General features: G+C 54.2%; 1 protein-coding gene and 1 long non-coding RNA gene across 5 annotated transcripts in view; one reads left to right on the top strand and one right to left on the bottom strand.

The window, feature by feature from the left end:
• Positions 1–2,116: 2,116 nt before the first annotated feature.
• Dolpp1 (dolichyldiphosphatase 1) lies at positions 2,117–10,932 on the bottom strand. 4 transcript variants are annotated; one of them, XM_005321063.5, is made up of 8 exons: positions 10,800–10,932; positions 7,384–7,484; positions 7,100–7,184; positions 6,902–7,001; positions 6,593–6,691; positions 5,964–6,092; positions 5,257–5,346; positions 2,117–3,501 (listed from the first exon to the last, which is right to left on the bottom strand). In XM_005321063.5, exons 1-8 carry the CDS (start codon positions 10,873–10,875, stop codon positions 3,465–3,467), a joined length of 717 nt encoding a protein of 238 aa, XP_005321120.1. In that variant the 5' UTR covers positions 10,876–10,932; the 3' UTR covers positions 2,117–3,464. The 4 variants fall into 4 exon arrangements, with proteins under 4 accessions (XP_005321120.1, XP_040142409.1, XP_040142407.1 ...); XM_040286475.2 differs by lacking the exon at positions 10,800–10,932 and adding an exon at positions 10,525–10,646; XM_040286473.2 differs by lacking the exon at positions 10,800–10,932 and adding an exon at positions 9,915–10,102.
• Positions 10,933–11,009: 77 nt separating this feature from the next.
• Positions 11,010–14,149, top strand: part of LOC144377379 (uncharacterized) — a 12,213-nt gene continuing 9,073 nt past the window's right edge. The window contains exon 1 of the long non-coding RNA XR_013438343.1: positions 11,010–11,175. This is a non-coding gene — a long non-coding RNA (uncharacterized LOC144377379). The remainder of the gene's footprint in view (positions 11,176–14,149) is intronic.

Below are 14,149 nucleotides of genomic sequence, written 5' to 3'. Positions count from 1 at the left end.
GAGTTCTTTCAGCTGAGGGGAAAGGAGGGGGACAGGTGTCTTCTTCCACCTGTCCTTGTCTGGAAAATGGTGTCCCAAAAGGGCCCCCAGAGGAGTCCTTGGGTTCAGGGAGCTAGTTCAGGGCCAGCTGGGACCTTAGGTGCTGGGCCAAGAATGGTGCCACACCCAGGGTCACATTCTTCATCAACTCTCCACCCACTTGTCCTGGCTTGGGCCTTCCAAGTCCCATGAGCTGAGTGGCACCATGAGGCCCTGGTCTGATGGGTGGGGTGGGGTGGCCAACACCCAGGGCCCATAGGCTGGTCCAGCTGCCCTCCATGGAGCACAGCAGGACTGGTAGAAGATCAGGCATGCTTGCCCCAGCTCGCCCCAGCCCTCACTGCTGCCAGGGCAGATACCTGCTGGGGGTGCACCGGGGAAGCAGCCACCTGCCAGCACCACGTACCTGCCCTCAACCCTGTACACCTAGTAGAAGTGGAGCATCTTGTCAGGGTCAAGTAGGCACATATGGAATGCCAGGAGCAGGTGCACTGGGGCTAGGAGGGCAGCAACGTGAGGTGCTTCATGGCCTGACCAACCTGCGACCATCACTGAGGGTGTGGCCCATGGTTTTCCATTTTTCAGATGAGGAAACAAGCTCAGAGTTAAGATTACCAGGACACTAAGTAGCAGAACAGAAATTCCGAGAGAGCACACTTATTTCCTTCAGGTCAGAGCCTGAGGAACATGTGTGACTGAGCCCCCAGCCCTGCAGCATATCCACTCAGGGCCGGGAATGGAGATGAAGGTGGCTATTGGTAGAAACTGGATTTCAAGCATGAGAGGGCAGTACAGGAAGGCACTTGCATACCAGGCACTGATCCAGCCTTGAGGCCCTTAAGGTCTGATCAAATCTTTCCTTCACCTGTGAAGGTGGACACTCATTGTGGCCTTTTTTCTCCTTTCCTAATAAGGCTAGATAGATGCCACTTGCCCAAAGCCCCACAGAACAAGAGATGGGCCCCAGACCATAGGCTCCATGGTGATTTAAAGCAGTATTTAATAATTAGCTGGGGCACAGTGGCACGTGCTTGTAATCCCACTGGCTAGGAAGGCTGAGACAGAGAGGATCACAAGTTTGGGGCAAGCCTCAGCAACTTAGAAAACCTGTCTCAAAAAACAAAAAGGGCTGTGGAAGTAGCTCAGTGGTAAAGTATCCCTGGGTTAAATGCCCTATACAAAAAAAAAAAAAAAAAGTAGATAACTAATTTTAAATCTACAAGGCTCCTGGGTCACCACTCATCTGAAGTTGGCTTAATTGAATGTCAAGGTTCAGTGGCCCCAGGGGACCTCACAGGCCTTAACACCCATTTGATTAGGGGTAACTTTTGATTCCTCCTCCCCTGAGGGTGTAGCTGTTCTGCATCTCAGGGCCATCCCTGGGTCCCTCTCATAAGGCCTTTAAAAACCTAGTTCAGGGGCTGGAGTTGTGGCTTAGAGGTAGAGCACTTGCCTGGCATGTGTGAGGCAATGGGTTCGATCCTCAGCACCACATAAAAATAAAAGGTATGTGTCCATCTACAGCCAAAATTAGAAGAAAAAAAAAAAACCCAGTTCAGTGTGTAGTTACTTCTGTAAAAGCAAGATTTTCATCCATCCATGCACCCAGAAATATGGAATGAAAGAAGTGGAGGAGACGTTCCTCTTGCCTTAGGAAAGGCAGGCCCTGTTCCCCAGTCTTACAAGCTGCCCCATGAAGATGGAACCCAACTTGCTGAGAGCAGGCTAGAGCCAGCTAGTATGAGGCAGGAAAGGAGAATAAGACTGAGAAACTGATGGTCCCCAATGCTGAGAGAGCTGCAGCTTAGGCAGGATGTGGGACCACAGAGAGGATGGAGCCAGAGGTTGGAAGGCCCTGGTGGGAAATACAAAGGCCTTCAAACCCCTGCCTTGGGGCCTAGGGTGCAGCTCCCAGGTGAGGCACTCACCTGGCACCTGTGAGGCCCCTGGCTCCCTGTCCAGCATTAGTGGAGGGACTAGTTATCTCAAGATGCTTATGATTTCCTTGTCCTAAGGGTCACATGTCACCACAGCCACCCCCAGCCGCCTCACATAAGCTGTCACATGCTCAAGCCGCCATAGTTTAAGATTTTATTTTAAAACAATAGTAAACAATTTTGTTGATTTTTCTTAAACCACCTTACACTTGGCTTGTCTCAGGCAAAAAGTAAAAAATAAAAATACTAAGGGAAGGGGAGGGAAACATGAGGACTGACCTACCTCCCTAGAAACCAGCCCTGGTCCTGGCATCTGGAATGGCTTTGGACACTGCCTTTAACAAATGAGAAAAGAAAGCACCGAAAACTTGTGCTTCAGCAGCAGATTAGGACCCTCCACTGAGAAAAGGGTGGGGGGGAAACACAGGTCCCCAGGGACCTGGGTCAGCTCTGGAAACTTCTGGGAATCTGGAAGCCTCTCCTCCATGAGTGTTGCAGAGTGACTCAAGAGATGGTCCCTAGGAAGAGCCCTCCAAGCTGGGCATATGGGGATCTGTGAGCTCACACCTGGACAGATTCCCCGCCTGCTGGGTGAGGTGGGAAGGACAAGGACATCTTCAGAGCATATAGAGAAGGGCAGGGGATCAGGCACTGGCTGCCAGACTCCTCCTGTCGTGGCTCCTGGTTCCTTTGTTCAAGGGATGAAGACTGACTGGTGCTAGGTGGCAGACACGGAGCTGTAAACAGCTTGGGTGTGTCACCCATACGTGCAGGCTCCTTTGTCATCTTGGGGACAGGAGACCAGAGAAAGCCCTTGTGGTGTCAGGTTGATACGGAAGAACACAATGATAGCAGCCGCCAGACGCGTGCTTGCTCTGGGCCCTGCCCCCAAACGAAACACTGACGAGGTTCTGGAATGGCAATGGTGGCAGGGAGGGCACAGGGGACACTCCCTTCTCCTGGCCCCCAGCCCCTCAGGTCCAGGAAGAGGCAGTCTGCCCCGGGCTCGGGACAAAAGGCCTGGGCCCCTCTGTACCCAGGACAACCACTGCAACGTGGACTCTCTAGGTCCCATCTCCAAACTCCCATCTGCCTTTGATAAAAATTCAAAAAATAAATAGTGTGCACTTTTTACGTCACCTGGAGTCTCTAGCCCAAGACTAGAGATGCAAGCCCTCATCCCCTTCCCCACACCCTGGTGCCACGTCAGGGGCACCTTCTGCCCAGCTGGGGGCTGGCAGCAGCAGAGTAAGTGTCTCTGGCCATTTAGCCCCCAGGCAGCAGGCCTTCCAGGGTCCTAGTTGAGGGGCTGGCTCAGCCCTTTGGTCCACCTTGTCCATTAAAATTAAAATAAGAAAAAAAAAAGGCTCCACTTGGTGACTCAGGTCTGTAGAGGTCTCTGCTTCAGCCCTCTGTCAGTCATTCTGTCCATCCTGCAAGGCATCATGCAGGCCAGATCTGGAGGCTGGACCCAGCCCTACCCACCAGTCACTGCAATTTCGTCCCCAGCTTGCGCTGTCTGTTCCTGCAAAATAGGATAGGGTCAGATGTGGGGACACCTGGTGTTCAGTGGTATCCCCTCCCCACTCAAAGTTCCAATGAAATGGACAAATGCCCATACAGCAGCTGCAGTGACTGACCCAAGCTGTACCAATCAGAGCCCCTGCCCTGGGGCTGGGACATGGACAGGGTCAGTCTCTGCTGGACTGTATCATGATATCTCCTCAGCTTTGGAGCCCAGGAAGAGGGCCAGGAGACGGGCAGGGCAGAGACCTGGACAAGAGGGACCTGGCTGATTCCAATTAATCATGGAGAACTCCCCTTACATACAGGTCAGCCCAAGCTGTTCAGTTATCACCAAAATGGAATTACAAAGAAGCAGCTTGGGACTGGGGTTATAGCTTAGTTGGTAGAGTGCTTGCCTCACATGTACAAGGCCCTGGATTCAATCCCAACACCATCACCACCAAAAAAAAAAAAAAAGCAGCCCTACATCTGGGAATATGTAAGCAAAGCAGACTGCAGAGTTTGGAACTGCTGACATCCTGGTTTGGAATATGCCTATATCCAGATGAGCTCAGGAACCTAATCAAAGCAGGGAATTGCCCGTATTTTCTAAAGCAGCTGACTGAGGCTCAAGAAGAACAGGGCTCGTCTAGGATCCAGGTTAAAATCCTGAGCACCTCAGCAAACTTTTCTGCCTCAGAAGCTTTGTGTATGCTGCTCCCTCTGCTGAGAGCCCCCATTTCTGGCCCTAACAGGACCACTGTTCCTTCTCCTAGGAGGCGGTCCTGGGCAGTCACGCAGCAGGTTAAGTTCTTGTTGCAAACCCTCAAACCTCTGGGTCTGGCTCCCTGGCACAGACCTCACCTCACGGACAGGCTCTTCATTCCACACATTTCCCTGCAGCTGTGAGCGCCCCCAGGGTAGAACCCTGGCTGACTGCACCCAACCTCACAGCCTGGCACAGAACAGGTCCATGTGGAGGACAGGCAAATGAAGGCAGGTGGCAGCCAGCCAGCCAGCCAGGACGGGCAAGGCAGCACCACTCTGGGAGCCAGGTAAGAGCACAGCAAGCGTGGCTGGGGCCTTTCTGCTGTTAATGGGATTGCCCAGCCCTAACTCCTTTAAATCCCCTTTTCTCTTGGAGCTGAGGCTTTACAGTTAAGCTTATTAGGATAATTTGGACCTTAATATACTAAATACATTTCCTAGCTGCTGGGACACCCCTCCCTGCCCCACCTCTTCGTTCCTCTCACTCCTCTTTGGAAAACATCCTCTGGAGCCCAGCCTGCTTCAGCTCCTCTCTAAACCCTGAGAGGACCCAGTAGACATCCCACCCAAGATCTGGGGTGAGCTGAGTGGAAGAGTGTGAGTCAGGAGCATCCAAAGCCCAGCACTGCCCCGACATGCTCTGCACCTGAAGGCTGCCCTAACTGGGTGTGCCCGCTGACCTGGCCACCAGGAAGCATCTCAATAAATAGCTTGGAGGGCCACGCACAGGACCCCTGAGATCTCAGTGGACAAGCTCTCCTGTTTTTGGCTGCAGATGTTAAGTGCAAGGGCTCTGAGACAAAAGTTCACTGCCCAGCTCCCTCACCGACTTTCTGAAAGATGTCAGGCAAGTGACTTCCCTTTCCTCTGAGCTTACTTTCTCATCTGCAAAATGAGGATCACAAGAGAATTCAATAAAGCAATGAAAGAAAAGTAAGCAAGTTCCAGGCTTTAAGGAAGCCCTCCAAATATGGGGACAGCAGTAACTTCTGGCCCCTTAACTTACCTGGCTTCTGCCCGGGTTACCGTGTACTCAAACCAGAGTACATTGGGAATGAGGCTCGTGTCCCGGATTAGGAAGAACTCAGAGACAGGCCTGGAGAGACAGACCCAGAAAGCCACAGCTGTGTCAGCGCATGAGCCTCCCACCAAGCCAGATGCCCCACCAGATCCTGGGGCTGGTGCTGCACCCTCCCCCGCTCCTACAGAACCACAGTACTCACAACCCAGCAGGACTTTGGCCCACCCCACCCTCCCTTCTTCCTTTTCTTTTGGCAGTACTGAGGATTAAACCCAGGGGCACTCTACACTGAACTCTATCCCCTTGCTCTTTTGATTTTACTTGGAGACAGGGTAGGGTGTCGAGGTAAGTTGCCAATGTTGGCCCTGAACTTTTGATCCTCCTGCCTCAGCCTTCTGAGTCCCAGTATTATAGGTGTGCACCACTTTGTATGACTCCGACTGTTTTCTAAGTCCCTCAGAGCCTAGGCAAGGACAGAGGATGGTACTCTGGCTTCTGGATATGGGGAGGCCCCATAAGACCCTGCAGCAAGACCCTAGGGGAGGTGGAAGGTAGGCAAGTGGCTGGGTACTGGGCCCTCCCAGGGAGATGAGGCTGGACTCAGGTTGCTGGAGACTTCCCACTGATGGCCACACTTGTGGGAGTGGACAGGTGCCACAGGCCAGGAAGGTGGAGGGACAGGAGGCAGTTACCAGGCTGCTATCCTGGGGAACAGCGGGGTGAGGACCTCCTGGGTGAAGACGAACCAGGCGATGGCCATGAGGCTTCCAGCAATGCCCCCATAGAGCACCTGGCTCCAGGTGTGGTACAGCAGGTAGACCCTGGGCCAAGGCCAGAAGGGAAGTTCATGAGAGCCAGACAGGGACAGGCTTACACAATCTCCTGTGTTCAACAGGGTCAGTTTCCCAGGGACCTTGTATGCACACGTGGTGTCAAACGCAGGTAGGACAAGCTCCCAGGAACATGCCTCAGCCCACCTTCCGAAGGGGGGCAGGGCACTGGAGCCCAATGGCTGCTCCCTATCTCTAGAAGTGACGAGGTTGCTCAGCTGGGATCTGCCTCCCTCCCATCCAGCCCTTAAACTGAGTCTGTCTGTAAGAGACTCCCCTAGGAAGCTGGGAACAAATGGCTGACACACAGGGATATCCCCAGAATCTTAGGCTCCGTCAATGGGCTACAAGGAGCAACTGGAACCCTGTCCCTTTAAAACCTGAGGTGTGGGGCCCTTTCCCAGACCTTCCCTACAAGACCTGGGAGGGGACCCACAATGAGGTCTAGCAGGATCCCAAGTGGGCAGGGCAGGGCTCCTCCTGCCTCATACCTGCTGTAGGAGACCAGGAAGGCCGCAGTGAGGAGCCCCAGGGACAGCACATGCCTCCACAGCAAGTCCAGGAACCTGGCGTTGTTCGTCTGGTGCATTCTGCGAAAACAGACCATCAGCCAGCCTCAGCCCCAGTCTGTGGTCCAGGCCTTCCAAATAGCCCCTGGCCCGATCCACACGCTCCTGGAACCTTCTGCCTCAGCTGCAGCTCTTTCTACCCCTAGAGGTATCTGAAGGGCTAGCAGTAAGTCCCCAGCACAGCCCATCCTGGGCCATTTTAGGGTCACACCCACTGGGACAGAAGCTCACCTTAAATACAGGAATAGGAAGGAATAGACGGAGAAGAACCACATAAACTGGGAATGGCTGGAGGGCATCCCGTACTTCGTGCCCACGGCTGTGTGGGGGCCTGGGGGAGAAAGGAGACCAGGGCATCACAGGAGGACGCAGGCCTCCTGGCAATACCCCAACCTGGGGAACCATAGGCCCTTGCAGCCCGGGCCCTACCTCCACAGGGCCGTGGTTCCTGGATGACGTGTTTGATCAGCCAGTTGACCCCTTCGTTCAGTGCCAGGCCCCCGAGGAAAGAGATCTGCCAGGGGAAGATGTCAGTCAGCTGAGCCTGTGCACCTGCTGGCCATAGCCCAGCCGCAATGACTGTGACTTCTGACTGACCTCCCAGGCCAACAAGTGAACAGCCTAGACCAGCTAAGAGCTCTGCACAAGACACGCAGCAGCATGGAGGGGACGGCAGAGCAGAGCAGGGTGTGGAGCTGAGGGGACAGACTCACCGTGTGTAGCTCCCGCTTGAATATGATGAGGGTCACAAAGCCGACAATGACAAAAACAGGGCTGAGGCTCAGGTAGGCAAGGAGGTGGCCAGAGAGATCACCTGTGGAAGTCAGAGAAGCAGGAATGGGAACAGGAGCCAGTCCCTACAACCCAAGTAGGGCCTGAGGTGGCAAGGAGGTCCCAACAGGACCTGGCGCCCAGGGCGAGGCAGTGAAGATGCCCAGTAGACCAACCGACCACGCCAACCTAGTAAAGCAGGTATAACAAGAAAGGTCTAGTCCTAACCACCAAAAGTCACACAGCATGAGCTTAATTCAGGTGCCTTCACTGTCCCCATTCTGAGAACCAGAAGGAGTTATGGACCTGCCCAAAGTCACTCCCACAAATCACACACACACAGAAGTGAGGGACTTAGAAATCCAAGGATCCAGCCTGGTCCACATGCCACACCCATCACTCTGCCAGAGCAGAGATCTGAAGCCTGCTTGGTCTGACACCAGAGGTAGGTCCCTGCATGGAGGGAAGCCCAATGGCACGGCACCACACCTCTGCTGCCCCAGCCAAGCCCTGGGCCTCCGGGAAGGCTGATGGTCTCTGGACTCACACAGACTTGAGTCCACACTAAAGCTCCAATGCAGCCAAGCTGGGACAGTGGCTACTTGTGGCAGGTAACAGTTTCCCCATCGGCAAGAAATTGTGACCTACTGACTACCAGGGTTTTAAACTCCTGACAAGCCTGGAGGGAGGTGGTATGAAGACCACTGGCCCATAGAGACACTGAGGCCAAAGGCAAGGATGAGCCCAAAAGCTACTTCTGCTGTTTGAGACAAGGTGGCCATGGCGATCTGGGGTTAGAGGGATGGCTCAGTCCTTGTGCCAGGACATGCTGCCCACAGAACTCAGGCAAGGATTACCCCTGCCTGAGTCTCAGTACTCTCCCAGGAGGTGCAGGTATTAGTACCTACCCCCTCCAATGGTGTAGACAGGATGTGATGGGGCCTGAGAGATACCAACTTGGTTCCTGGCACCAGGACACTTCCACATGGGGGTCACACAGAGGCTGGGAGAACTCAGAGTGGGAAGTGGTCCACACCACTGGGCTGGCCCCAAGTAGCAGGAAAGGTGCCCACAGAGGGCTGAGTATGGGTTCCAAACCTGAAAAGATGGGTGCCTCATCTGGCCTTACCTGAACTTACCCAGGGATCTGGCTTAGAGCTGGTCTGAGAGAACAGAGCAGCAGTCTAGGTTCAAGTGCTTCTGCTGTCTGAGCCCCACTGGGCAATGCCGAGTGAGTCCTTTCCCTTTTCTGGGCCTCTGCTTCCCCATCCATCCCCTCTTATCTCTAAGATTCTGGGTCTCTCTGCTATCTGGCTGATGGCCCTGGTACTGAGCTGTGAGGACAGAGCAGTAAGTAGCTGGTGCCACATACCTTCAGTCATCTCATCCGCCTGCCCTAGAGCCAGAACTACCCTGGGACCTTCCTGTATGTGCTGCCAGGAATTCTGGTCTCTCTACTCTCTGATCTAAGTTCCTCCATGGCTCCCACTGCCTTTGGGATACGTTCCCCTCAGGCAGTCCCGGCCTGCTTCCCTTCCACCTTCTGCTCCAGTTCCAGGGACAGCACTCTAGTTCCCTGAAGGACTGTGCTCTGTCCTACTTCTGGACTTCGTACACACTACAGTCCCCATCTGGGATGCTGCCTGGGTGAACTCAACAAACATAAGTGGCAAAAAAAGACAAGACCCTACCATTGCATAGCTCTCAGTCTGGACAGAGAATCTGTAATCGGGACACAGCTCATGATCTGCTAGTTCATGTAGCTATTGGCCTAGTGTGTGTCTCCCCCTACACTTCAAGCCCCATGAAAGGAGGGTCAGTCTTTCTATACTCTACTACTCCCCTGCCCGCCACTTCACCATGCCTAAAAACTATGTGAGGTGAAAGATGAAGGAAGCAAGTTCAGTGTAGGCAGTGGCACAGAGGAGAGCAAAGGATTCCAGAAGCATCTACAGGGGATTAGACTTTGCAGGCACAGCCAGGTCCCTTATCACAGCCTGTGTGTACACTGCCAAGTTGCTTCTCCCTTGTAAGACTGAAGCTCTCTGAGAAGCTACTCTGAGGCCAGGGAGGGGATGTCAAGAATATGCTTGGTCAAGACCCTTCCCTGCTCAGAGACCTCCTTCCAAAGAACAGGAATGTAGGGACCTATCAACCAGGACTGTTCATCAATCTAAACCCAGAACTGCCCAGGGCCTAGCACTTGGGAGGTGCTCAGTGGATACTGGCTAAATCAATAATTGAATGGTGAGCAGGCAGGCAGGCAGATAGGAAAAAGCACCTGGCAGCATGGCCCCACCCCTAGTATAGGCCAGAACAACCAGTCAAAGTTCTCTGGCATCCAGCCCTGAGGTCCTCTGCAGGACCAGGTTCTCATGTCCCTGCCCAAGAAAGCAGTAACAGCAGGCCCTTTCTGAGCAAACTAGGGCTCAGTGAGGGGTCCCCAGCCTCACCCACCACATAAACATCCTACCTGTGAAACAGGTAACATCAGCTGCAGGCATTTAGGGGTTGTTTACCCTGTGGTAGGCACTGTGCTCTGCACTACTCATGCCTGCCTTCGTTTGATTCACACATCATTACAGAAGAGACGCGCTGAGCTTAGTGCCACTTCAGGGATGAAGTGGCAGGGTCGGGTTAGGGTGGGGATAGGCACTTGCTCAAGGCCTCAGCCTGAATTGGAGCCCGGATACGTCTGACCCCAAGGCCCAAGCTCTGCAGTGTATCTACTAGACTGCCTCCGGAACGGTCGCTAATGGACCTCTCATCTGGAAAGCCCTGCCCTCCTAGAAGTGTGTGGACTGCGAAGCTGCATAAAAGTCAGGATCCCAGGGGCTGACTGACTGCCTCCTCGCCCGGTGCCCCCAGTGAGCGCTGCTCAGGGCGTGGCTCCACAAGAACTCACAAGCCTGGCCTTGGCTTGCACACTCCCTGCAACAGGGAGCTCTTTCTCTTACAGCCAGTCCAAAGCGCTATCCCAAAGAAACAGGCACTCCCCGCACGCCAAGGAGGGAGTGCGGCCTCTCTGGCTTCGGGGAAGGCGGGGAACAAAGGCCAGTGATCCTTCTCTGCCTCATACAGACCCCAGTCTCATTTCAGCCCACCGGAGCCGCGGGACCCTGGGTGAATCGCCCCAGGCGCGCAGCCGCAGAGTGCGCGATCAAGAGGCACACAATTTCGCCCAGCTCATCGCCGCCCCACTGCGCCTGCGCGGCGCGCGCGCCGGCCGAGCCCCTCCATGGCTCACTATTTGACAGTTCCCACCCCGGTGCCTCCGCGCCCCCTCCGCGGGTCGGAGCGCCCAGGGCCTCGGGGCTGGGCCCGGGAGGGGGGTCTCGGGGCCGGGGCCGCCTTTTACCTGCAGGATATTCGACGTGGGTGAGAGTCACCGGCCGCCATGAAGCGGGGAGCGAGCACTGTCCGTCCGCTGCCATCTTACCCGGAGACCGGGCTTCGCCAAGCAGCCAATGGGGAGCCAGGGGGGCGGTGGTCCTGACCTATCACGCCGGGAAGGCGCCACGCACCCAATCGGAGACCGATACAGGTATTGGCGCAGCCATTCAGCGTACAGGCCGTGAGGCTGACCCGAGCGGCGAATCAGAGAGCTGGCCCCTAGGAGCCTGCGAGCCGTCCCAGCCGGCACCCAATCCAGGACCAGCGCAGGTAGTTGCCTGACCAATTAGGAAGAAGGAGAGTTCCAACCCAGAGCCGAGAGCAGGCCAGCCAATCAGAAGGTAAGCATGGCTCACAGTGTGGGTAGGATGGGCCAATCAGGCGCTAGCTTGGGGGGCGTGTTGAGCTTTGGTGGGAGCTTTGGTTCGGCTGGGATTTGCTCTGGAGGAAAGTTTCCCGGTACCGGAGTACCTCTGCGGTCGGCGAGACCTGCGCGCCGGTAAGAGCGCCTGCTCGAAGCAAAGAGGAAACCTCAGCATCACTGGGTCCTATCCGCTTTTAATTATAAGTAAACTCAGACCAAAGACTCGGGCATTTATTTTTCTTTGTCCTTTACTGATCAACGGAAGGACGAGTCCAATGAAACAGAGGGCTTTTTTGTTAAAGAGCTCGTGGGTTGGAGAGGGAACTCCTGGGGTGGGGGCACACACGTTTAGGTACCCTAAACGCTTTACAGAACGGAAGCCTAATTGAGGTTAAGGACGCCTTCCTTCTTCCACTCATTTAACAAGGATTTATTGGTTCAGCCATATTGATACTACTTAATGAGGCATCTTGGAAGCATGTTTTCCACCTATCCCTCAGTTTTCCCAAAACATTCTTAAGTAAACCTCCATACGTCCCCACCCACCTCACCCTCTGACCCCCTCTCCAGCTAGATGAATTACAGGTCAGGTAAAGTGCTCTTGTCTCCTTACCTTGGCTTATGCAGTGCCTCTGCCTGGAATGCACATCTCTTGCCCTACTTTGCCTGGCCTAGTCTGACTCAAGTGTCTGTTCACTGTTTCTGTGGCCAAGTGAGGGGCCTCCACTGGACTCCTGTGGTTGCATCCCCTTTTCTACCTCAGCCCTCACAACACAGGATTGTTAATTGCTTCCTTTTCTGTCTCTGCAAGTGAGCAGTGGTTCTCTGACAACCTGGGCCAACCTCAGCTTGTAGAAAACATGGATTCTTGGGACTCACTAAGACCTCCTGGGTTGACCCAGAAGGTCCAGGTTGGAGCCTTAGCCTCTGCACTTTTTTTTTTTTTTTTTTTTTTTGTGTGTGTGTGTGTGTGTAGGGGAGAACTGGGGATTAACTCAGGAGCATTCTACCATTGAGCTACATTCTCAGCTCTTTTTATTTTGAGACAGGGTCTCAATAAATTGCCCGGGCTGGTCTTCAACTTGCAATCCTCCTGCCTCAGCCTCCTGAGTAATTGGGATGACAGGTGGTGGCAAACATCAGAAAAGCCCTGGGCAACATGTGGACAGAGTCCAGTACATCCCTGAACCTGTCTCAGGCCAGACCTAGAACAAGTGCCTGATAAATGACATCAGTGCCTGTGAGGTAGAGTGAGAATCAACAGGAATCACACTGATCAGAATGGCTGACTCTGCCAGCCTGCTTGCCTGCCAGCCAAAACCAGGACCTCCCAAGTGGACAATAAGTAGACAAAAACCAAGGGCCCAGGAAGCCCCTGTCCCAGCTCAGTTGTGCTCAGCTTCCCTACCTCCCCCGCCCAGTGGGCCTTTCTGGGTCGGCTGCTCTTGCAGTCATCTGGTCACCTGCCTTCAGCTGCCTCAGACACTGCCATTATTAGTCTCTGAGAAGCAGGAGGTGTGAGGAGTGGGTCCTAAGCTTCCCAGAATAGTTCCCTGGGACATGGCAGCTATCATGGGTCTGGGCTGCAGTGCTCTTCCCAAACAGGCCCAGAGAAGCAATTCCCTGAAACACAGGATTCTCAGACCCCAGATTCTCTCCCACCAGGGAGTGTTCCTGAGGAGGTGACAAGGATGGGGGAATACAAAAGGAGTGGGAGTTTTGCAAGGTGGGTTTCCTGGCAGAGGAAACAACACAGCAGGTGTCCTGAGGCTGCAGTGGTGGGTGACAGAGACAACAGGGACAGGGAAGCTCTGCCAGGGAAGAGGTCAGCAGGGGTCTGGCCATCCATGGCACTGAGGGCATTGTTGGTGCTGAGGACAAAGGGGACTTCTAACACCATATGCCATACATCGTATGTCTAGGTTTTGCACCCACCCCCTGGATTGAACCCAGGGGCACTTAACCACTGAGCCACATCCCCAGCCCTTTTTATTTTGAGACAGGGTCTCAGTAAGTTGCCAAGGCTGGCCTGGAACTTTTGATCCTCCAGGCTCATTTTGGAGTTATTGGTCTTAGAGGTATGCACCACCCAGCATTGTTTCAGGAATATTTGAGCTCCTCCTCAGTGCCATCATGAGTGTCAAGGACATCTTCCCTCATGAAACTTCCATTCTGAGGAGGTTGCAGAACTTCTGGATCCTGAAGATGCAGTTAGAGAGCCTAGGAGTCTCAAACTAGGAGCAATCAAGATACTCCCAGAGGAGCCGTCTATGGCCTGTCTCTTAGAATAGCTTCTGGGAAGCTGGGCACGATGGTGCTCACCCATCTTCCCAGCTACTCAGGAGGCTGAGGCAGGAGGATCACAAGGCTGAAGTCAGCCTGGAAAACAACAAGACCTTGTCTCAAAAAATAAAAAGGGCTGGGGGTGTGGCTCAGTGGTAGAGCACCCCTGGGTTCAATCCCCAGTACCCCCCCACACACAAAAAAGCTTCTGGAAGGCAAGGCTTGGGGTTCCACACACTGCAGGGCCTAGTCCTCGAGACAGGAACGGTCAGGCTCATCCCCAGGCTGCAAGCTCCCCAGGTTTGGGGCATTTACTGATTTCCATAGTGTAAGTACTTTAAGTTGTCTCAAAAACCAGAACAGAGAGTCCACCCCAGCAGCAAACACCCATGGTCCCAGCACCAGAGGCTAAGGTAGGAGGGTCACTCAGCTCAGAAGCTCAGGGCCGGCCTGGCAACATGAAGAGACCCTGTCTCAGGAAAAAAGCCAGGGTGAGCAGGTGGCTGCTGCACATAGCACACCTGAGCAGTGCCTGGAGCAGCACCCAGCACACAGGAGGCCCATAAACACATGGTGGGTGTCCTCAGCTGTCCTGTCCCCCTGTGTCCAACCTGGAAGTCCCTTATGTTGCAATTCCTGCCACTGTTTGCTGGGCCAAAGACTCAGTG

This window comes from Ictidomys tridecemlineatus, chromosome 4 (assembly GCF_052094955.1).
Source record: "Ictidomys tridecemlineatus isolate mIctTri1 chromosome 4, mIctTri1.hap1, whole genome shotgun sequence".
Lineage (NCBI taxonomy): Eukaryota > Metazoa > Chordata > Mammalia > Rodentia > Sciuridae > Ictidomys > Ictidomys tridecemlineatus.
This window is presented reverse-complemented; position numbering and strand designations above follow the sequence as displayed.

Excerpts from the sequence above, each read along its gene's own strand:
- Dolpp1 (XM_005321063.5), bottom strand. The coding sequence starts at position 10,875 with ATGGCAGCGGACGGACAGTGCTCGCTCCCCGCTTCATGGCGGCCGGTG. Across the intron at positions 7,485-10,799 it reads CCACGTCGAATATCCTGCAG|GTGATCTCTCTGGCCACCTC; the intron begins GTAAAAGGCGGC and ends TGACTTCCACAG. Across the intron at positions 6,093-6,592 it reads TTCCTGGTCTCCTACAGCAG|GGTCTACCTGCTGTACCACA; the intron begins GTATGAGGCAGG and ends GCCTTGGCCCAG.